The 23,176-nt window shown below is 55.1% G+C and overlaps 2 protein-coding genes across 4 annotated transcripts in view; one reads left to right on the forward strand and one right to left on the reverse strand.

The window, feature by feature from the left end:
- Positions 1-16,561, forward strand: part of ABCC6 (ATP binding cassette subfamily C member 6) — a 46,192-nt gene extending 29,631 nt beyond the window's left edge. For all 3 annotated transcript variants that reach the window (XM_045993422.1, XM_045993423.1, XM_045993424.1), the window contains 13 exons: positions 101-275; positions 1,760-1,835; positions 1,923-2,043; positions 3,561-3,768; positions 4,716-5,026; positions 6,404-6,603; positions 8,814-8,940; positions 9,686-9,787; positions 10,556-10,702; positions 12,623-12,781; positions 12,862-13,028; positions 15,432-15,626; positions 15,943-16,561. In XM_045993422.1, the coding sequence (XP_045849378.1) occupies positions 101-275; positions 1,760-1,835; positions 1,923-2,043; positions 3,561-3,768; positions 4,716-5,026; positions 6,404-6,603; positions 8,814-8,940; positions 9,686-9,787; positions 10,556-10,702; positions 12,623-12,781; positions 12,862-13,028; positions 15,432-15,626; positions 15,943-16,051 (2,097 nt within the window). In that variant the 3' untranslated portion in view covers positions 16,052-16,561. The remainder of the gene's footprint in view (positions 1-100; positions 276-1,759; positions 1,836-1,922; positions 2,044-3,560; positions 3,769-4,715; positions 5,027-6,403; positions 6,604-8,813; positions 8,941-9,685; positions 9,788-10,555; positions 10,703-12,622; positions 12,782-12,861; positions 13,029-15,431; positions 15,627-15,942) is intronic.
- A 1,153-nt stretch (positions 16,562-17,714) lies between these two features.
- ABCC1 (ATP binding cassette subfamily C member 1) overlaps positions 17,715-23,176 on the reverse strand; it is a 133,027-nt gene continuing 127,565 nt past the window's right edge. The window contains exon 31 of the mRNA XM_045993322.1: positions 17,715-23,047. Within this exon, the coding sequence (XP_045849278.1) occupies positions 22,939-23,047 (109 nt within the window). The 3' untranslated portion in view covers positions 17,715-22,938. The remainder of the gene's footprint in view (positions 23,048-23,176) is intronic.

The raw sequence follows: 23,176 nt of genomic DNA on the forward strand, positions 1-23,176 counted from the left end.
CTCCCCACACTGAGCCCCAGGACACTGCCTCCCCGTTCCACCCAGCTCGGAAAGACTGGGTCAAACACAGGAGTGTAACTTCTACCCCTTCCCTGGCCAGACACGGATTCTCGTGACCCACGTGCTCCACGTCCTGCCCCAGGCTGACTGGATCGTGGTGTTGGAAGATGGAGCCATCGCCGAGATGGGTCCCTACCAGGAGCTTCTGCACAGGAAGGGGGCCCTGGTGCGCCTTCTGGATGCAGCCAGACATCCAGGAGACAGTGGAGATGGAGGTATTGGCTGGACTTTGCTGGCTGGCTGTGGCTGGCTTCTAACACCCTTGGTTGGGGAGAAGGCTCCAAGGATCCCACTGGTGTGACTAGAATGCTCCGGCCAGCAGTTGGCTCCATAGCTCAGGGGTTAGAGCACTGGTCTTGTAGAATGCTCCGGCCACAGCCTTCATGGGGGCCCAGGCCTGGAAGCAGACAGCACTCTGAAGAGGCCACGTATCCCCTTGGTTAGAGCCAGTGACACCTGCTGTGAACCAGGGACTGTGTTAAGGGCCTCTACATACCTTATCAGATCTGCACAACAGCCCCGTGAGGCACGTGCAGTCTTCGCTGCCCTGTTTCTAATGAGCAAACTGGGCAAAGACGCATATTCTGAGGTCACAAGGTTAGAATTTGGGGGTGTTCAAATCTGACGTCTGGGTTCCTAACTGCTACAGGCCTTGAGCAAGGTGGTCACCTGGTGGCTGGAGGCCAGAAAGCCCATGACACGCTAGCTAGAGCAGCTGTAACTGTTTTTTGTTTTGTTTTGTTTTGTTTTGTTTTTTAAAGATTTTATTTATTTGTCAGAGCAAGTGAGCACAAGCAGAGGGAGAAGTAGGCTCCCCGCTGAGCAAGGAGCCTGATGTGGGACTCGATCCCAGAACCCTGGGATCATGACCTGAGCTGAAGGCAGACACTTAATCAACTGAGCCACGCAGGCGTCCCGTAGCTAGGGCTTCTGATAACCAGAAAACACAACGCGTGCTGGAAAAATGACCATGTGTTAGAAGGGAAGCCACCAATGCGAGCCTACCCACAGTGAGCGGCTCCTCCCATGTGCGAGCTCACTGAATCATCTCAGTGCCTCTGTGAGGTCAGGGCTGTCTCGCCTCCATTTCACAGAGGAGAAAACCGAGGTGCAGAGTGAAGGAACCAGCCCAAGCTTACATGACTTCTAAGTGGGTAGTGCTGAACCCAAGCAGCTTGGCTCTAGGGCATGTGTTTTTCATGAGTAGGCTGGATGCTGCCTGACCCTGACCCCAGCCACAGTGACAAAGCAAGGACACAGGCAGGGGCCCCAGCCCCAGGCTGTGCCTTGTCTAAAAACATCTGGTGAGCACTGGCTCATCCTGGTAGAAATCCCAAGTGTTGACTCACAGTGCCACCATCCTGAAGCTTGGAGATGGAACCCGTCTGGCCTGGGGGATGGTCAGAGGGAGGGTCCTTTCTCGGGGAGGTGACTCCTGAGGTTGGCGGGCAGAAAAGAACATTCCAGGCACACGTCCGTAGCAGGTGTCTGATCATGGCTGCTGAGTGAATGAAGGAGTGATTGAAGGAATAACGTTCCCAGAAGAACCCAGGGAGGATGGAGAGTGGTTGTAAGAGCCGGATGGGAGGAAACAGGTGCTCAGACAAGTGAATGCCATAGAACCAGTGGGAGTCACAGTCAGCGCCCAGAACCCGAGTACTGACCGCTATCGTGTGACAGGACTCCTTTGCCCTTGCAGAAACAGAACTCACGACCGAGGCCAAGGACCCCAGAGGCTCTGCTGGATGTGAGAGGCCCACGGGTGGACCCGGGAGGTGAGTCCTGCCAGTGGCCTTGAGTGTTGGGTGCACACACACCCCAGACAGGAAAACTGATCTGTCCTCCTTTCCTCTCGGTGGCAGGTCCTTGAAGTTAGTCCCTGGGAAGGATGGTACCACCTCAGAGGCCCAGACAAGGGCTGCCCTAGATGAGCCCGAGTGGACAGGACAGCCCACAGCAGAGGACGGCGTGCGGAATGGCAGGGTAACCGCCAACTGCTCCTTCCCCTCTGTGTCCACTGTTATGGCTGCTCACCTCCCCCCCTCCCCGCCACCCCTTAGGGCTCAAGACCTCCCATCCGATAGATACAGCACTGGGCAGGAGAGGGAGACTCCCCTTTATTGAACACCTGCCGTGTGCCAAGTAAGACTCCAGATACTTCATATTTCTTAATGCTTTCAACCTGTCCTGGAATTAGATGATAGCCCCATTTTAGAGATGGAGAAACTGAGGTCTTAAAGAGTTTGTGTTCTTCTAGCAAGCAAGGCACCCACCTGGGACTTAATCTAGGACAGTCAGAATTTGCAGCTTAAACTAATTTTATAACGCTGTGTCCACCCATCCGTCCGCCTGCCTACTCATGCCTCGGTCCCTCTACATTTCCACCCATTCACCACCCACCCCGTCCAACCTACTCGCCCATCCATCCACCTGCCCATCTCCTCAGTCATCTGTCCATCTCACCCAACCTCTCACCTATTCATTTATCCAGCCGTCTACCCATCTGCCTACCCATCTTCCATCCGTCTACCCATCCATCCACTTACCTCTCCATCCATCCACTCACCTATACACCCACTCGTCTGCAGACTCACTCATTTGATCGTCCATCCACCTGCCTGCCCATGCATTCACCCATTCACCCAATCACCCTTTTCCCCACCCAACCATCCACCCACTCATCCACCCAGAAAACATGTACAGAACCCCCACTCCATGCCAGGTGATGTCTCTGCTCTGATGGAGACTGCCTACTGGCGGGGGGAGATAGTCAGCAAACAATCAGGCAATTGATCAAGGTGATATCAAATAATGATAAATTAAAAAATAAAAAGGCCAATGGGTTGGGGACCAGCCACATATAGAGCAGGGGCAGAGCATTCCAGGCAGAGGGAACAACAGGTGCAGAGCTCTGGGGTGGGAAGGAGCTTAGGGTGCCAGAGAAAAGAAGGGGATCCCATGAGACCAGCAAATGGTAGGAAGTAAGGTTAGAGAGATAGATAAGTTTGGAATTTCTTCTGAAAGCAAGAAAAAGCCTTGAATAGGTCAGCAACAGCAAGATGGGGTTGGGTTGAATGTTTCCAGAAGTTTACTCTGGCTTACAGCCGTGTGAAGAACTTCAGATTTGTGGCAGCTAAACCCTAGGCAAGGCTCTAAACCTCTTTATGTCTCAGTTTCCTTATCTGTCAGGTGGGAATTACGATGGGGTCAGAGACATGCCTGTCTTATAGTATGTGCTCAGTAAATCACCCCCAGCCAGGAAGTGCCACCACCTGTCCCCTTTATGGCTCCCACTGGCCCTCTGAGGGTTTGCAGACAAAGGGGGTCTGGAGCCGAGGGGGAGACATGGTGCTCCTGGTGGGGGGCACCAAGAGAAGATGGATAAGTTCTGTATCATGGTTCCATCTGCCCTGTCAACGTGTTTTGAGAGCCTCATGTCTTTCCTCCCTTCCTTCCCCTGGGGCCTCTCTCTGCCCCCATCTCCCCTCCATGTGCTACAGGTGAAGGCCACCATGTACCTGACTTACCTACGGGCTGTAGGGGCCCCCCTCTGCCTCTATGTACTCTTCCTCTTCCTCTGCCAGCAAGTGGCCTCCTTCTGCTCCAGCTACTGGCTGAGCCTGTGGGCGGACGACCCCACTGTGGACGGGCGGCAGACGCAGGCAGCTTTGCGGGGCTCGATCTTCGGGCTCCTAGGCTGCCTCCAAGGTACCCTTTGCTGGCCTTCCTCACTCTCCATCCTCCCAGACCCCTCCAAGGTGCTCAGGGATCCCTGGTCTGCCTGTCCGTGGCTTACCATCTCCTTCCTGAACATTCGTGCAAACACCCTGGCCTCGAGGGCAGACCTGCATCCATCCACTAAGGCTTGGGGGCATAGGGGACACGGCACTTCCCTCCTCTGCTGGAGCCCCCAGAGCCTGTACCAGACTCATCAACAAATAAATGCAGGATCCTGGTCCCCAGTTGTTAGGGGCACCTGAGGACTCGGGCAGGGACAGACCAACCACGGTGTTTGGATTGGCTGGGGGTGAAGTCTGCCTCACCTCAGCGATGGGGAGGGAAGTGAGTGATATCCCGAGCACACAGCTCAGCATTAGGAGGAAGGGGTTAGGTTCGTTTCCTACAGCTGACAGAAATTACCACAAACTTGGTAGCTTAGAACAACAGAAACGTATCTCTCAAAGTCCTGAAGCCAGAAGCCCACAGCCGAACTCTCGGCAGGACTGGTTCTTCTCAGAGGCTCTGATGGAGCATCGGTCCCACACCTTTCTCCCACTTCTGCTGGGGGCCAGCAGTCCTTGGCTTGTAGCATCTGTACCTGTCTTCACATCACCTCACCATGCCTCTGGTTGTCTTCTCTTCTCGTAACGATATTAGTCGTTGGATTTAGAACCTGCCCTAAGTTCAGAATGGTATCATCTCAAGATCTTTCACTGAAAACATCTCCAAAGATCCTATTCCGAAATAAGGCCCCATTCCAAGGTTCCTGGGGGACTTGAGTTTGCAGGGTGGGGAGGCACACTATTCGGCCCACTACAGGGTGGTTCCATCAAGGGATTGTCGAGGTGGTCAAAATAGAAGATGGCCACCATGGGGTGGTTGGGGGGCGGTCTCAGCTCTCATGCTCTGACACCCTCTCTCTCTCTTCCCCCCAGCCCTTGGGCTGTTTGCCGCTGTGGCCATGGTGCTCCTAGGGGGGATCCAGGCATCCAGCCTGCTTTTCCGGAGACTGCTGTGGGATGTGGTGCCCTCTCCCATTGGCTTCTTTGAGCGGACACCCCTCGGGAACCTGCTGAACCACTTCTCCAAGGAGACAGACACAGTCGATGTGGACATCCCAGACAAAGTCCGGTCCTTGCTGATTTATGGTTTCGGACTCCTGGAGGCCATTCTGGCGATTACGGTGGCCACCCCGCTTGCAGCTGTGGCCATCCTGCCACTGGTGGCCCTCTACACTGGGCTTCAGGTAGGGAGAGACTGAGGAGGTTCCCAGGACCAGCCCAGGTCACCTCAGCCAGTCCCCTGTCTCTGAGCCAGATTCTGGGTGGGAGCTGGGAGCTTCTGTCCAATTGGGCATCTGGGGACCGTCCCTAGAACTCCCAGAGGCAGAGAAACCACAATTTGTTTCCAACACTTTTTACTCCTCTCCATCTCCCAGACGTCCACCTCCAGGTGCTCAGTAGCTCACATCACATCGTGCTGTTGCTGGAATTAGCTTGATCTTTCCCAGTGATCTAGAAACCAAGAAGACGTGGCAAGGTCTCGAAGGCTATTGTATTAGGGTTGACTCCTGCTGTTGCCTGGGCAGTTGTCTCCTTAGCTTGGAACAAGAGGACAGAATCTAATGGCATACGTTCCTGAAGTGCAGGGGGACCAGGACACTGTCCCTGTCTCCGTCCTCACTCCATGGGTCTCCAAGTGTGGCCTCAGACTCACGGCATCAGCGCCAGCTGGGAGCTAGTTAGAAACCCACGTTCTCTGGGCCCCATCCAGGACCTACTGACGCAGATACTGTGAGGGAAGCTCACCCTCCGCCCCAGGAAATCAGAAATAGAGTAGAAAAAAGCTATGGTCCTAGAACAAAAGCCACAGCCACTGCTGTGGTCTCTCTGTCCTCTTAACTCGGGAAGGGACAGCCTTGGGGGCAGGTAGAAGGTGGGTCTGAATCCGGGCCCTGCCACTTAACTTGCCACAGAGACCCGAAGCAGCTGCTTTGTCCCTCTGGGCCCTAGGTCTTCTCGTCTATAAACTGTGAAGCCCACGAACATCCACCTCCTATTAGTAAATGCTGTTTGTAAAGAGCCTAGCGCGCAGCCTCCCAGCCTGCACGCAAACGGTAACTCACACCAAATAACGGTCTTGTTATTTGCGTGTTGTTAGGTTCCCAGCACCTGGCACGGGAGCTCCCGCTAAGGGAACGAGTTCCGTTTGGCCACCTGCCTTCCGTGTCCTTTATGGTTTTGTTCCCAAAACAACTGGCCCTAAGTGAAGCAGGGGGCCTCAGAGCTGGGAATGAGACAGTCACACCAGAGGAGGGATTTCTCAGTCCTGGCTGTGCATGAGAATCACCCAGAAGGTTTTATTTAAAACATACCGAGGCCAAGGGGACCCCACCAGGGATTCTGATTTACTCGCTCTGGGCTGGGCCACGGGAAGGTGCGCTTCCCGGGAAAGGAACCCATGTAATTCTGATTCTGCAAGGAATTGGGAGCCCAGAGAGGGGAAGCAACTAGCCCAAGGTCACAGAGCAAGCTGGTCACGGAGGCTGGTCGGAAAGTGTATCATCGAGGCTCCCCTGTGCTGCTGTCGGTGACTTCTGTCCTCCACACCTGTCCCACCGCAGAGCCTATACGCGGCCAGCCTCTGCCAGCTCAGACGCCTGGAGTCAGCCAGGCACTCGCGCGTGTGTTCCCATGTGGCTGAGACCTTCCAGGGCAGCGCAGTGGTCAGAGCCTTCCAGGCCCAGTGCCCCTTTGTGGCTCAGAGTGACGCATACGTGGACGAAAGCCAGAGAGTCACTTTCCCACGGCTGGCGGCTGAGAGGTAAGAGGAGCCTGGGGGCAGAGAAGACACCGTACTCCATCTGGGAACCCAGATGAGTGAGACCTAGGGTCATAGTGTGTGGCCAGAGAGACCAAGTGGTTTGCCCAAGGTCACACAGCAAGGCAGGGATAAAACTGAGGCTATGCCGTGAGCAGATGGAACGTGGCCTGCAGACACGCCAGGAGCAGGCAGGCAAGGGGGAGACATGTCAGCCAAAGGGAAGGTGCCTCTGTGGCCAGGCCCCTAGACTGGACTCCACTTCTCCATGGAGCAGCTACACAAGCATCCTCAGCCACCTTTCGGGAACGCAGGCTTTGAACACAGACAGGCATGGGCTCTTATCCCATCTCTGCAACTTCCTAGCTGGGCGATCTTGGGCAAGTTACATATCTCTCTGAGCCTCATTTGTCAAAGTGGCATGGCTTTCATGGGGTGGCTATCGGGATTTTGTAAATACGCTCAGTTAGTACTTGTAACAAGCTTCCTGCATGCCCGACATGGCTCTGGGCACTGTACACGGATCTATTCACTTAGTCCTATTAACTCACCACGCTGAGACTGTTCCAGAGATGGTGAACCTCAGGCACAGAGAGATTTAGGAATTTGCCCAGGGGTGCACAGCCAGTATGTAGTGGACTCAGGCTTTGAATCCAGGTGCCATAGTGTGGAGAGGGCCAGGCACACAGTAGGCACTCAATAAATGTGAATTCCTTTCCCCTTTGTGCCCTGGGTCCCTGGCCAGCTGCGACTCAGGCCGTGTGGCTGTGGGCAGTGTCTCACTCCCATATGCCTTCTGGGTGATCTGTCGTGCATCTTCCCAGGGTCCTAGCCTAGCGGGGAAAGCCCTTATGAATATTTAGAAAGTGCCTACTATGTGGAAGGCCCAGTGATTTCCATGTCATATATGACACACGTCACTGAATCTTCTCAACTGTAAGGAGCCAGATGTTACCTCATTCCACAGACGGCTAAACTGGCATTTAAAGAAACACAGGGGGGCGCCTGGGTGGCTCAGTGGTTTAAGCTGCTGCCTTCAGCTCAGGTCATGATCTCAGAGTCCTGGGATCGAGTCCCACATCGGGCTCTCTGCTCAGCAGGGAGCCTGCTTCCCTCTCACTCTCTCTGCCTGCCTCTCTGTCTACTTATGATCTCTCTCTGTCAAATAAATAAATAAAAAACAAAACAAAACAAAAAAACCTGTTTAAAGAAAGACAGGGACTGTCTCAAGGTCAGCCATCTAGGAAGCCGGTTACTTACTCATTTGTTGGGCTGCTCCCTTGCAAATCCATGACCTGTAGGAAAAGATGCATGCTTTCTGGTGTTGGTCAGGGCAATGCGACTTCGAAGGCTTGTTACGTGTGTGTATTTGGGCACATACCTAACTCTTTTGAGCCTCAGTGTCCTCACCTGTCAAATGGGGACAACCCCATTTTGTGAGGTTGTTTGGAGAACCAGATACTATATGTAGTAAAGCCCAGAGCTCCCTGAAGACGGGTTTCAAAACTGTGTCCCCAGCACCTCTAAACCATGCATGGCATACAGTCGGGGCTTAATATGTGCTTGTTGGATGAATGGCAGAGTAGGAATCCAGTAGGAGGGTTTGCATATTTATTCATCCACTCAATATATTAGTCACTGAGCACCTACTCAGTGCTGGGCCCTGTGCTAAGGTGCTGGGGACACAGTCATGAGTGAGACAAAGCCATTGTCTGTGCCAAGCTCACGATCTGCTGAAGGAGACTGATGGTCAAGGGCTGAGTAAATAGTTTTCTTATAAAGGGTGGTAACTGCTACGAAGTTATCAGTTACATGTGAGAGAGAAAGGAGAGGAACAGGCCAGGAGAACGACTGCAGGCAACGTTCAAGCCAACGTGGGCACAAAGATAAAAGGGGGGCTGGGTTCAGGCAGGGGGAGCACACGGAAGGGATACGGCCAGGCCCACCCCAGGGACAGAAGGTTGGCCCCATGGCAACACTCGACTCGAGCACCTCCGGTGTGCCAGGCTCTGGGCGGGGCACAGGAGAGACAGGAGGTCATCCACCACCACCACCCCCACCGAGCTTGGGTGGGGCCCGGGGTGTGCAGGGGACCACGGCTGGGGACCCCGTGGGACTCAAGCTGGTGCGATGACGAGGCCCTGTGCCCAGAGAAGCGAGTCCTGCAGAGAGGGCCCCCCGCTGAGCCGGCTCTTCCCTGCCTCCCCTCGCAGGTGGCTGGTTGTCAACCTGGAGCTGCTGGGGAATGTGCTGGTGTTGGCCGCCGCCACGTGTGCCGTGCTCAGCAAGGCACACCTCAGCGCCGGCCTCGTGGGCTTCTCCGTGTCCGCCGCCCTCCAGGTACTCCCAACACCCAAGACCAACAGATCCCTGCCAGTGGGACCTTCAAGGAACAGAGTGCCAACCCGTGAGGAAAATACAGCTGGGGAACCGTCCTGGACCTTGGGCCAGAGTCTCCCCTCACAGAGCCTCAGTGTGCTCATCTGAAAAATGGGGCAATCATCTCTTCATACCTTGTAAAGACTAGTTCAGATAAGGTATATAGAGAGAAGGTATATATATATATATATATACGTAGAACCTCGCTAAATTTTGTTAACTATTAATAACAATATTTAATGTCAGATCTTATCTGTGAAGGAAAAAAATATAAATCTAAGTAGCATTCTTTATGAATGAAGCATTGTTCTAACAGCTTGACAAATATTAACTCATTTAACTCCGCCCACAAGCCCAGCAGGGATATTCTTACTACCCTCATTTTACAACGAGGCAAAATGATGGCAAATCAGGGGCTAGAAACCTCTCAGAACGCAAGTCAGTGAGCCCAGGTCCTGCTGTGTGTCCTTGGGAGGGCCACGCACTCTCTCCGGTCCTGTCTCCCCACCTGCGTCAGATGGGTTGGACAAGCTCCTTTCTACTCTGCATACCACAGTTCTACTGAAGAGGGGGGTCCTGCTGGCCGCAGTCAAACCCCATCCCCTTGTCTGACCCAGGACCTGGGGGACTGTCTTCGGGGCAGGGGCTGGGGCAAGCCTGCAGGGTGGCCTCACTGAAGCCGGCCTGAGGTGTCTTCTCCCACCAGATGACCCAGACGCTACAGTGGGCTGTTCGCAGCTGGGCGGACCTGGAGAGCAGCATCGTGTCGGTGGAGAGGATGAAGGACTATGACCGGACGCCCAAGGAGGTGATGGTGGAGGACGGGGGACGGGGGTGTGGGCCTGGATCTAGATCCACTCCAGGCATGACAGCCCTGAGCACCGAAGGCTAGAGGTGCAGCCAGCGCGGCAGGAATGCTTAAGAGCAGAGGGACCGGGGCTGGGACAGATCCTGGTTCCTGTGCTTCTTCACTTGGGCAAAGCTGGTCATTCTGGGTGACAGGGGACCATAAGGAACAGCTGTGGGACAGCGCAGTAACAGCATCGTGCTAGCAACAACACAGAGGCTTCCCAGCGAATTTAGAGTAACACAGGATCCACTCCGGATCCCGGCTGGCATGCCGGGAGGGGCGTGGGAGACCCCACAGGGAAGGACTGTGGGCCAGGCACGCTGCAGCCACTCCATATGGGCCCACTGCTCTTAGGGGCCTGCTGACACCTCCAGGGGGTGGGGGGCCCTGTCAGGGTCCCAGGACGAGCCAGCAGCTGCTGCTACTACTGCACAATCTCGCCCTCCTCCTGAAGACGAAGGGGAGTGTCTACCCCTTCTAGAGGAAGAGAGGATACCATCTGACAGTTAATAGTGGCTAATAATAATAGCCAGTGCCAGCATTATTTGTATAATCCCAGATACTATGTGTTTTTAGCTCTGCTGTGTTCCGTATCCCCTACAACCTATAAAAGAGAGTAAATGTACCCATTTTGCAGAAGGGGAAACTGAACCTCAGAGAGGTGGGCCACTTCATGAGACACCTCAGAGAGAGGCTCCTCTGATCCTGTGTCCCCTCCTGCCCCAGGCGCCCTGGAGGCTGCCCACCTGTGCCGCCCGGTCCCCCTGGCCTCATGGCGGGGAGATCGAGTTCCGGAACTTTGGGCTGAGATACCATCCTGAGCTCCCGCTGGCTGTCCGGGGTGTGTCCTTCAAGATCCACGCTGGAGAGAAGGTGAGCAGCTCTCCCACATCCTCCTCCTCATGGAGGCCAGGCCCAGGGCGAGCACTGCCTCCCCCGCATCCCGCTTCAGCTCCCCTTATCTATGGGTCCGTCACCCCCTAACTGAACTTACACTCTCGCCCAAACCTGCCGCCATCTTGGTGGAATGCACCACCCACCCACCTTGGTGTCCCAGCCAAGAGGCATCTCCCCAACTCCCTCCTTTCTTTTTGCCTATGACATTGGTTGAACACCTACTATGTGCTGGGGCAGGGGGCTGAATGCTCCACATGCCTTATCTAGTTTGCCTGCCCTCAGTTCCTGGCTTTGCCATGGCTGACCTTGGGCAAGTCGCTTCATGTCTTGGTCTCAGTTTTTCCATCTGTAAAATGGAAATCATAGTCTCTATCTAGAGCTGTTGTGAAGTTTAACTGAGTTAATGCCTGGAGACTGTCTGGACAGGACCTGGGACATCGCCAATACTGCAGAAAGGTTTAACAATGGTTTTATCGCCATTTGCAGTTTTACTGTGACAGCCCTATGCAGAAGTGCTAGGATTGCCCCATTTTACAGGTGCTTAGTCCCATGGACTCCCCACCCAGTTGCACTTCCTTCCTGCCTCCCCCCGGATGGCTCCAGGCCCCTGGGCCCCCAGCCTCCCATTTCAGTCCCTCTAGTCTGTTTTCCATGATCTTTATTTGGCTATGTCATTCCCCTGCTTGAGACCTGCTGCCTGCTCCCACCTTCCCTTAGAGAAAAGCCCTAACTCCTGAGCTTGGCATTCAAGGCTGGGCCCAAGTCTCCGTGCATTGCCCTGCTGGGACTTAGCCAACGCGGTGGGTCAGCTGCCTTAGCAGGCCAGTTGGGCACCAGGTGCTGCCCTCAGGGAGTCGACAGTCTAGCACTTAATGTGGTTGACCAGGAATCTTCCCCCTCCCCAAACTCCTACTCGTTTCGTCCCTCAAAATGCCACTCAAGAATCCTTCCACCATGAACCCTTCCCTGGTTACCCTGTTAACCCCCCATCCCAGGCAGCTTCAGGCCCAGAGTCTGATTATAGAGGGGGTTTGTTCATCCCACTGTATTCAAATGAAGTGTACTCAGTTGTACTGTCTCCCAGACCACACAAGGAGCTCTTTGGAGCAAGGACGCCCTATTTTCTCTATTCCTGGTGGCTAGAACAGGGCCTGTCCCATGATGGGTGACATGTGTCATTCACTTCTTTTTTTTTTAAATATTTTAAGATTTTATTTATTTATTTGACAGAGAGACAGAGATCACAAGTAGGCAGAGAGGCAGACAGAGAGAGAGAAGGAAGCAGGCTCCCCGCTGAGCAGAGAGCCCGATACGGGGCTCGATTCCAGGACCCTGAGATCATGACCTGAGCCGAAGGCAGAGGCTTAACCCACTGAGCCACCCAGGCACCCCTGTCATTCGCTTCTTAAACAAATGGTGCCGAACCTCCACCGAGTGTCAGATGTTTGAAAATGCAACAGAGAATACTGAGGAAGGATGGGAGGAGGCGGATACAATGATGGGCAGATGGATGAATGGATGAGCTCTGTCTGGGCTGGGAGGGAGAATGGATGAAGGACGGGATAGATACAGGTTGAGATGGGGACGGAAGGATGAGGGTAGAAGGAGGGAGAAACGGAAGGGTGGGGGTAAACCGGGAAAGATGGGAGAGATGAGGGGAAGGTAATGATGTCCAGAAAGGTTGGATAGAATGGGATGGGTACATGGGAAGGTAATCAGATGAGAGGACAGAGGGACAGATGGAAGGACGGGTGTTCAAAGGATGTTGGATAGACGGATGGATCTTGGGTGCGAGGGAAACACCTTGCAGAGATGCTCGGGGACCCTTCAGCCCGTGGTCTGTCTTCCTCTGGCCAGGCCTGGTCAGAATGAGCCTTGCTTCCCCTCCCCCCACAGGTGGGCATTGTTGGCAGGACAGGCGCCGGGAAGTCCTCCCTGGCCGGGGGCCTCCTGCGGCTCCTGGAGGCAGCCGAGGGGGGGATCTGGATCGACGGGGTCTCCATTGCCCACGTGGGACTGCACACGCTGCGGTCCAGGATCACAGTCATCCCCCAGGTGAGGTCTGGGGGAACGGGGTGGGCAGAGGCGAGAGGCACGGCCGGGCCCCACTCTGAGTCACTGCTCCTTCTGGCCAGGACTCCACCCTGTTCCCCGGCTCTCTGCGGACGAACCTGGACGTGCTGAGTGAGCACACAGATGAAGCCATCTGGGAGGCCTTGGAGACGGTGCAGCTCAGAGCCGTGGTGGCCAGCCTCCCGGGCCAGCTGCAGTATGAGTGTGCCGAGCAAGGTCACAACCTGAGGTAGGCTTGTCCTGCACCCCCAGGACCTGGGAGGAGCTAGGGGGAGCAGCAGGTGTGGCCAAGACCCCCCCCCACCTCCTCAGCCCGGGATGATATGCCCTGGCAATCCGCCTCCCCCGTGAGACTACCCGCCCCGGTCAGTCCTCACAGCACGAATCCCTTCACTCATCAGCAATCCCAGACGCCAACAGTCTCTGAGTAGCCAGTTTCTTTTCCCTAAATTCAGTTCCTACGTGTATTTGGGGACAAAACCCAACCTTTACCCACTTAACGGTCTTTCTTTATCTCACTCAGTATTTCTTCGGCTGCAAACGTAATGCGTTTGATATTGGGGCTAACCCCATGCGCACTGGGGTATTGAGTAAACATATGGTAGATGCTTTTTCTTTCTTTCTTTCTTTTTTTTTTTTTTTTTGAGAGAGAGATTGCGTGCAAGTGGGGATGGGAGAGACAGAGGGAGAGGGAGAGAGAGAATCTCAAGCAGGCCCCACGCCCAGTGCAGAGCCCGACATGGGGCTCAAGCTCAGGATCCTGAGATCATGACCTGAGCCCAAATCAAGAGGCCCTGGCCTATGCCTTTTTAAAGAAGTTTTAATTGTGGTAAAATACACATACGATTTTGCATCTTTACCACCTTTTAATGTATGAGTACATCCCCTCCAGTGTGCAACCCATTTCCAGAACTCTGTCATCTCGCAAAACTGAAGCCCTATACCCATTAAAGAAGCAATTCTCTGTTTTCCCCAGCCCTCAGCACCTGGCAGCCACCATGCTGCTTCGTTTCTAGGAACATGTCTACTCTGGGTACCTCAGTTAAGTGGCTGGCTTATTTTGCTCAGAACAGTGTTCTCCACGTTGTAGCAGGTATCAGAACTTCCCTCCCTTTTAAGACTGAATGATGTTCCACTGTAGAGACAGACCGCGTTTTTCTTATCCATTCATTCACTGATGGATACTTGGGTTGGTTTCACCTTTTGGCTATTATAAATAATGCTGTCGTTAGGCATATGGGTGTGTGCTTTTTTCAAAACCAAGATACTCTGGGGGCACCTGGGTGGCTCAGTCGGTTAAGCGTCAGACTCTTGATTTTGGCTCCGGTCATGATCTCAGGGTGAAATCGAGCCCTGCATAGGGTTCTGTGCCCAGCAAAGTATCTGCTTGAGATTCTTTCTCTCTCTCTGCCCCACCCCCCTTACTCTCTTGCTCTCAAATAAATAAAATTTGGAGGGGAAAAACTAAGAGGTTCTGGATCCTGAAGCCCATCTGCCCCCACTGGTGTTAGGGTAAGGGACTAGGGGTGGTAATGTCTCCAGACACCAAGGAAGTGGTGTAGCTTCGTGCCTACGTGTTTAGACAGTCTCCAAATCCAGCCGGCCCCAGTTAGCAGCTCTGGGGCCCTGGGCAAGTTAATCTTCTGGGCCTCACCTTTCTTATCTGTAAAATGGGAATTACAGTTAGTATCTCCTTCCTGTAAGCTGGTGGAGTTCTATGAGTCAAGTTGTTGAAACAGTGCTTAGATATAGGGAACATAATTCCTCCCTACAGTCCTCAGAGAGGCACTCACCCATTTTGCGGGGGCACCTGGGTGGCTCAATTGTGGAGCATCTGCCTTCGGCTCAGGTCATGATCCGTGGGGCCTGGGGTCTGGCCCTGTGTTGGGCTCCCTGCTCGGTGGGAAGCCTGCTTCTCCTTCTCCCACTTCCCCTGCTTGTGTTTCCTCTCTCGCTGGCTTTCTGTCAATTAAATAAAGAAATCCTTTTTAAAAAATTAAAAGAAATAAGCAACCCATTTTACAGAATTGGCACAGGAGGCCTGAGGCTTGCCTGGGGTCCCCCAGAGACACTGCTGGAAGGCTCCATAATGAGAAGCAGCAAAGCACTGGGGGACACCCTTGGGTCTCGAGGGTCAGGGGTCTCACAGTCCGCGTGACCTTGAGCTGCAACTTCCCTGTTGGTAACTAGAGGAGGAGAAGCCCGCAGGCACCAAGGGCCTTCTCTGTGGCAAGCACACTGCTGAGCACTTCTATGGGCCTTAAGTTGTCCTTAAACCCTCATTAGTCATATGACTCATTAATATAGTAACCACCTTGGAGGTCATTGTGAGAAGTAACCCCACACAGGCACCGGCACTTGCTTGTGGGTCCGGCACAGGCTGAAGACCCCAGGGTACAAATAGAAATAGTCACTTCACTGCTGGGGAAACTGAGGCACCGGGGTTTGAATGTCTCGCCTCAGCTCACCACGCTCAAACATGGCAGGACGGGGATCCCTCCCATCTCTGTGGACCGGAGACCGACCGCACACACAGACGTGCATAGATGGGAACCCCATCTGTGGGCAGACCCCGCCGATCCTGACGTGCAGGCACACCAGTGTCCGGCCTGACCCTCCCACTCTTTCCCAGTGTGGGCCAGAAGCAGCTCCTGTGTCTGGCACGGGCCCTTCTCCGGAAAACCCAGATCCTCATTCTGGATGAGGCCACGGCCGCTGTGGACCCGGGCACGGAGCAGCAGATGCAGGCGGCCCTCGGCAGCTGGTTCGCCCAGTGCACGGTGCTGCTCATCGCTCACCGCCTACGCTCTGTGATGGACTGCGCCAGGTAAGCTGCCCTCTCCCGCCCCCAGCCCCCGCCACCCCCGCAGCGGCAGCGGCAGGCAGCGGGGTTCAGAGCTGGAGGGGCACTGGGATGGATTAGCGAGTGTGCACGCTACAGGAGGCGCAACTGATGCCAGGAGGGAAGGGGAGGGAGGACGCGAGGACTCCGGCCCGGCAAAGGCTTCCACCCTGCTTGTCGGTGTCAGGAAAACGCAGGGAGGGCCAGACTCTACCCGGGCAGACACGCTGGGCTTTCGGCGTCAGAGTGCCCAGGGCTGACTGGGCTGGTGAGAGTGGCTCGTTTCTCTCTACCCCTGCAGGGTGCTGGTCATGGACAAGGGGCGGCTGGCGGAGAGCGGCAGCCCGACCCAGCTGCTGGCCCAGCAGGGCCTGTTTTACAGGCTGGCGCAGGAATCGGGCCTGATCTGAGCCCTCAACCCTCGCCTCAACGTACCTGCCAGAGAGACTGCCGTGCCCTGGGGGTACACGTGACCCGGGGCCATCAGCAGCACCGCGGGGTTGGGTCTAGACCCTTCTGCTCTCTGGGAGGAAAACAGCAGAGAAAGCAAACAGTTGTCACAGACCCAGGAGGACACAGCAACGCCCAGGTCGGTCTGATCAGGGCTCATCTGGCCCCACCCACCCCGGAGCTGAAGTGGCCCCGTGGCTCTCCACTCTGGCTGCCTGGGCGCCTCACCTGAGAGACTCAAAAACCCACCCATGCCGGGGCTCCCCGCCAGACGCTGGAAATCACCATCCCCTGGACTGGGGATGTACTTTTTTTTTTTTTTTTTTTTTACAAATGACCTCCTTTACTTTGAGATGGTTGTGGATGGACAAGCCATTGTAAGAAGTAATCCAGAAAGTTCCCGGGTAGCTTTCCTCTGTTTCCCTGAATAACATCATCTTGGAAAACAGTACAACATCCTAACCAAAATATGGACATTGGTACCATTGGCTGATTCTGGTCAGATTTTCCCACTTTTACTTGTATTTGTGCACGTGTGGCACGTCTGTGCATGCCACGCGTGTTTCTGTGCAGGCTCCGGCCTTGCCACCGCCGGTCGGGCTGGTGAACCTGTCCAGTACCACCAGGACCGCTCTGGCCGCCATATCATGATCACGTCCGCCTTCCTGCCGGCCGCAATCATGCGGTGATGCTCTTTCCATTCTGTTATGTATTTTTAAAGCTCCCCGTAGGATTCCAAAAAACTCCACACCTCCTGCTGCGGTTCCTCCCCCCTTGTAGATGAACCCCAAGAAGCGTCTTGTCTGAACCAACACACAGGCCATTGCCCCCAGCACCAGCACATTCTGTGCCAAAAACAAGACTGGCAGAGCCAGGGACTCTGGGGCCCCCCACGGAGAGAATTTGCTCAGGGTACACCTTTCATGTGTGTGAGAGACCAAATTCCAGCTTTTGGGGTGAGGCAGGGTGGCGGGGTCGGGGGAGGCCCGCAGCAGGGGGACCAACCAGAGTGTCTGCGGGAGACCGTTGGAAGCCCAAGGTCCACGGCGGAGATGGGCCAGGCTTGCTTCCGTCCAGGGCAAGGACCAGCACCACGCACCATGGGGCTTGGGCCTGTTTCCTTCAGCAGTTGGGAACCTAATACAGCGTGGCTAAAACTGGTGGCAGGTGTGCGGGGCAAGAGGGACAGAGTCTAAGACAGCCAAGCCTGAGGTCACACAGACACACAGAGGTGAAGGGCGGCATGAGAAATGGGTCTGCGCCTCAGATGCTCTCTGGCAGCCCGGGGTTCTTCCGTGACCTCATGACGTTGCTGCGGGGATAAAGTTAGCACGGGGAAGTGCCCCGAGTTGAGCTGGGCCCAAAGCAGGGGCTCAGTCAACGTTCACCGTTTGTGTTGGCGCTGTTCTGTTGGAGGCCCTCCTCGGGTCCTCGGTGGGGCAGAGGCCGTACACGCCAGGATTTTTTTTTTTTTTTTAAGATTTTATTTATTTATTTGACAGAGATCACAAGTAGGCAGAGAGAGAGAGAAGGAAGCAGGCTCCCTGCTGAGCAGAGAGCCCGATGTGGGGCTCGATCCCAGGACCCTGGAATCATGACCTGAGCCGAAGGCAGAGGCTTTAACCCACTGAGCCACGCAGGGACTCATGCCAGGATTTTTTTTAACCGATCGCTATTGACGTGGGGCTGGTAATTCTGGGTCGTGCGCTGTGGGACATTCAGCACCATCCCTGGCCTCTCGTCACTCGATGCCAAAGCACTGTCCCTTCCGGGTGTGATGGAGAACTCCAGACGCTGCCAGGTGTCCCCTGGGGGATCAGCCACACAGCTGAGAGGCACCGGGCTCACCCAGCCCAGCAGTCATCCAGATACACAGACAGCAGCTGTTGTGGGTGCATCTGGAAGGACCTGTGGACGCCCCCCACCACCCTGTCCCAGCCAAGTCACAGGGACTTTCTGCTGGTCCAGCCAGGGTAGGGTTTTCAGCCCAGAAGAAATGAAATCTAGATCAAATGGCAGCTTCTATGTTCCTCTGCCAAGGTGTGGCCAGCGGCTCATTCGGACGCCTGCCAAGTAGGGTCAGAGGGCTGCATCCCTTTCCTGCCCCCAGTCCTGCCTCCAGAGGGCCGGCCCCACCATGGCTAGTATCTACCAACTCTGTTTTGGCAACGTGGGAAATGAGGCCCAGAGAGTTCTCAGGACCTGCCAAGGCCACCCAGTTGGTGAGTGGCTGGGGTTGGGAGGAGGTCTGTCCTGGGTCTATTTATAGCCCAAGGCATCGTGTGGGGGTGCGTGCCCAGTGTGGAAGGACAGGAGGGAACAAGATGTAGTACTTTGCTTGGAGCAGGGCCCCTGACATCCAGGCAGGGTGACCACAGGCCAAAGTGGTAGCCGCTGTGTGTTTGGCCAACACACTCAGGGTCATTCGAAGGCCACCAGGGCCTCTCTCAGGGACAGAGTGGAGTGTCATGGGAGCAGCACCAAGGAGGGTGCCAAGGAGCGCACAGCACGGCTCCCCAGACACCGTGCCACGGGCTCAGGGGGCAACACCTGCAGGGAGAGCCACGTTCAGACCTGGGCTCAGTGCCCGGCTCGGTCGGCCCTTTACCCTCCTGTGTCCCCTCGCATCACAGCAAACGCTCACCAAGCCCTGCCCCGATGCCCACCATAGGCTTTCAGGAAATCCCTAAAACGGGGGAAGGAAGGCACCGTGGTGATCAGCCGACTAGGATACTTTCATGAGACCCCTTTTACAGACAAGAAAATGCACACCGAGTGTAAGCAGGGATCTGAACCTGGGCTGACTGCTTCTAGAGCCCACATCCTAACCTACCGCACGCACACCTCAGCTCTGGAACATCAGCTCGCTGACAGCTGAATTCCACTCGGGCATCTCCCCCAGGAAGGGAAGGAATGGGCTCTTTTCCCTTCTTGAGACAAGGGATTTGTTCCCATGCGTTCACTGTGACTCCCAGCACCCGGCACGGCGCATAGCATGTGGGAGTGTTCGATAAAGGACGACTGCAGGGATGAATGGATGCGTGGACGGACAGACAGACTGATGGATGGATAGGTGGACAAATGAATGAAAGGCATCACCACGTAGGATGGGGTCCTGAGGGCCAGGCGTGGCGCTGGGTGCTTTACCTGGATCGGCTTCCTTCCTTGCACCTACCTGGCCAGGCAGACACAATGATCCCGGCTGTACCAATGAAGAAACTGCAGCTCCTGAAAGGCACGTTCTAGAGGCCCTGATGGTGTCGCACAGGGCCCAGGGCCCAGCACAGAGAGCTCACTCAGTCTTGTATTGGAGAATCTGTCGCCAGCCTTGAGTGATGTGCTCGGGGAGGGCATTCATTAAGGAGTAAACCGATCAGAGCCTTGCTCTCCGTGAGCTGCCACTGTGAAAGACATGGGGGAGCGACCAGCCATGCTGATGTCTGAGGAAGAGGGAAGACCTGAGGGCGGGACAGTGCCCTGCATGCTGGAAGGGTGGCAGAGGGGCTTTGTGGCTGGAGGGGCCTGCGAGGTGGCTGGAGGGGAGTTCAGGACAGAGGTCACGGGAAGCCAGGTTGTGGAGGGTAGCTGGCTGCTGCCAGAGATGGGGACCACTGGAGGGTTGGGATGGAGGAATTTTTGAAGGCACAAGATGTTGCTGGGTGGAGAACAGACTATACATTGGGGGAGGAGAGTAGGTGGTGGCCAGGGCAGCAGGGAAATCGCCGAGGTGGCCGTCACAGGGGCACGAAGGAGGGACCCACATGGCAGCCACCAGAGGACCGAGAAGTGGTCAGATTCTGAGTGCTTTGCTAGAAGGTGCTGCAGGACCCACATGGGAAGCATCACTCCAGGTCCCTGCTCCCCTCTGGCCTGGGGACCCCCTCCCACGGGAGCAAGGCTAAGCACCAAGCCTAGGGCCTGGCACACAGGAGAGGTCCCCCTTGCTCCTTGCACAGCGCGGACACACTTACCTGGACGAGCAGGGGAGCAGGCACCCCTGCCCCAGCCTCAGGGCTTTTGACGCCACCCCCTCCGGACTAAGGCTGCATGTGGCCTCTTGAGGAAGCAGCGAGAGATTGAACCCAGGCCTGCGAGCCTCCTAAGGACCGGTCACCCCACAGCGCACACCCACAGGAACTTACCAGGTTGCACACTTGGGACACCTGGTTAGGACCTGACCTGGCACCCCACCTCTAAAACTGACCCCCCACTTGGCACGTCCAAATACTTCCCTTCTTGGGAATAAGCTGATGGGCTCCTCTCTGCTTAGCACGTTCACGCTCCAGGCAACACAAAGCACTGTTGGAAGGCAATTTGGCAGGGCCAGGATGCCCACTCTGCGCCATTACTCAGGGCCTGGTTTCAGGGCACAGCCCAGGCTTGCTCCCCAAACACAGCCGGTTCTCCAAACTGAAGACACCAAACACGCCAGCCTAACTTCCCTGCAAGCCACAACTCAGAAACCACGGAACGATCACAGGGGGAGGTACTGCTCTTCCTTACGCACCCCTGCATATCCCAGCTTCCTTTGCGCTGGGGCTAGGACCATGTGACTAACTCTGGCCCATGGGCTGAGTGGAACAGACTTGTGTCGCTTCTGGTTTGGGGCATAAAGAACACAGATGCGTCATCCTGTGCCCGCTTTCCCCTGCCCTGCAGTGCCGATCTCCAGAAGCTGGCCCTTGGGAGGTGATGCTCTAAGACCGTAATAGCCTAGGTCTCTCTGTCGCTGCAGGGAAGACAGGGAACCAAGAGAAGCATCTGATGCTCATCAAAGAATGCACGAGTGAGAAATTACCCTGATGTTCCATTTCCCAAGAGTTCAGCACTAATTTGCTCTCACAGCATAGCCTGGCCTAGCTAACACAAAGGGATTTTCTCGGATAATTTTGGCCACGTGGGACTTTTGCCTGGCTTGTGTCTTACATGACTAAGGTCGTGTGTGCCACCAACATGCCATTGCTCATCGCCACAACAATCCCGCGGGGCAGGTACGATCAGGCCTATTAACACACCTAGCGGGGGCACCGATGTCCAGTGACATATGCGAGGTCACACAGCAAACCGCAAGGGCAGGGTTTGAGCCCAGGTTCTGTCCACTGGGCCAGACCGACTCCCCACTAAACCCCGCCTGCTTCTTCACCTCTCAGGTCCCGTTCCCAAACAAGGGCTCCCACTGGAGACAACGGGTTTGCCAAAGAGAAAGAACAGAAGCAGGCAAGAGGGTTGCCCCATCGTGACCCTGAAGGACATGGCAGAACACTCTGTTAACGCCCCAAAGAAAGCAGAACAATTGTTCAGTAAGAAACAAAATATTTTTTTTTACTGTAAATTATTGCAAATGTTCATGTTTCCAGTGTAAGTCATTAGAAAAAGATCCCCAAGAAAAACTTGGTTTATCTAATGTGAAAGAATGGTATAACTTACAAAAAAATAAATATATATTCCACCTAAAAGAAGGAAGGTGCTTCTCTGGGTATGAAGTCAGCAATGTAATTCATAGCGAGTATGAATCTCGGAGCAGCAGTGACCTTCCTCTGCGTTTTGGGTCTCGCTCTGGTCTGAGAAACCGCGAAGGACTCTGCTTCTCCGTTTTCCTCCTGGAACACATGGACCACCCGTCACCTGCCGGCTGCTGTAGCTACTCCCTGGGAACGCTGCTCCTCAACCAGCACCTCTTCCCAAGAAATTAAAGTCTTGAAACTGTTTTTCCCCTTGGAGCAGCACTTAAAGCCAAAAAACCAAAAAAGCCAAAAAAAAAAAAAAGGAAAAGCAATCACTGATACTCGTGAATGGGTCCTTTTCTTGTCCTGGAAGAGACTCAGTCACGAAACGTCAAGCTCTCCACACTGCCATCCTTCAAGCCACCCAGATGCCAACAGCGAGGAAAAAAACAAAAAAATCTAACCACACGGAGGAGACTCAACGGGGCTCTTTTCAGCCCCGACCGGTCCCACCTGGCAGGTACCTAGCGCTCTTGGCCTTGACCGTTTCATTACCATCGGCAGATCTTCTCTCTTGGGGACTAGAGCAGTGAAGCCTTCCTAGCCACGGGGACAGGGAGGAAGGAGGAAAGCGAGGAGACTGGCGTGGATGAGGAGATGAACGACCAGGCTGGGGAGCCGGTACTGAGATGAGCCCTGGGTCTGGACGGCCCAGAAGTGCTACCAAGTCCTGTCAGTGAGAAGTCCGTAGACATGGAGGCTGCCTGCCCTCGGCCTGGGAGGCGAGTCCCGAGGGAGTAGGGCTGAGACGTGCGGTCCCAGCGTCTGAGCGCCTGGAAGACCACATGGTTGGAAAGAAGAGTGTGCTTGGCCCTCAATGGATGGCCCCTCACCTCCTACCTGCAGCCCTAAAGAGACCAAGCACTCTGGGGGGTGCCGGGGACAGCCGTCGGGGGGCTGGGGAGCTTCTCAAAGACAGAACCCGTTGACTTTGGCTGGAGAGCCCTGAGGCAGTTGGCTGGATTTGGTCACTAGCGTATTTTATGAAACCACTTTCTCGAGCAGCCTGGCTGCCGAAACCTCCCCGCTGAGCACCAAGAGCACAAACATGCATTCCCTGTGAACATCTGTGCACCTTGCAGGGCAATGGAGGCAGGGGTGGGAGGGTTCTGGGTGGGCTGCATCTCTCTGTCTCTCCTACTTCTTCACGGCCAATTCCAACTCGGGGGCCAGACGCTGGCTGCTTTGTGTGTTTTGGTTTGGGGGTTTGCTTGTTTGTTTTCCTTCTTTTTGGTTTCAGTACAGAGGAGGCCTGGGTTGCCAAGGATGGTGCCCCAGTACATCATCCCCGGACGCTGGCGTGTCGGCCTTGCAGCTCTGACCAGATGCACCAGCTCCAGGGCTCACACCAGGCCAGCATCTTTGGCCATGCTGTAGAACAGACCTCTCTGCTGCAGGAGGTCGGAGGGCTGGCCACACTCCCGGATCTCTCCCTTGTCCAGGACGATGACCCTGCAAGAGCAGCAGACACAGACGTGAGGGGAAAGGAAGGGGTGAGCACCTTATGCCCCCAAGAGCCACCCCAACAAATCCCTGCTCTGGGTCAGGCCCTTCACACTTTCTGTTAGGACTGCTGCAGTA

This window comes from Meles meles, chromosome 21 (assembly GCF_922984935.1).
Source record: "Meles meles chromosome 21, mMelMel3.1 paternal haplotype, whole genome shotgun sequence".
NCBI lineage: Eukaryota > Metazoa > Chordata > Mammalia > Carnivora > Mustelidae > Meles > Meles meles.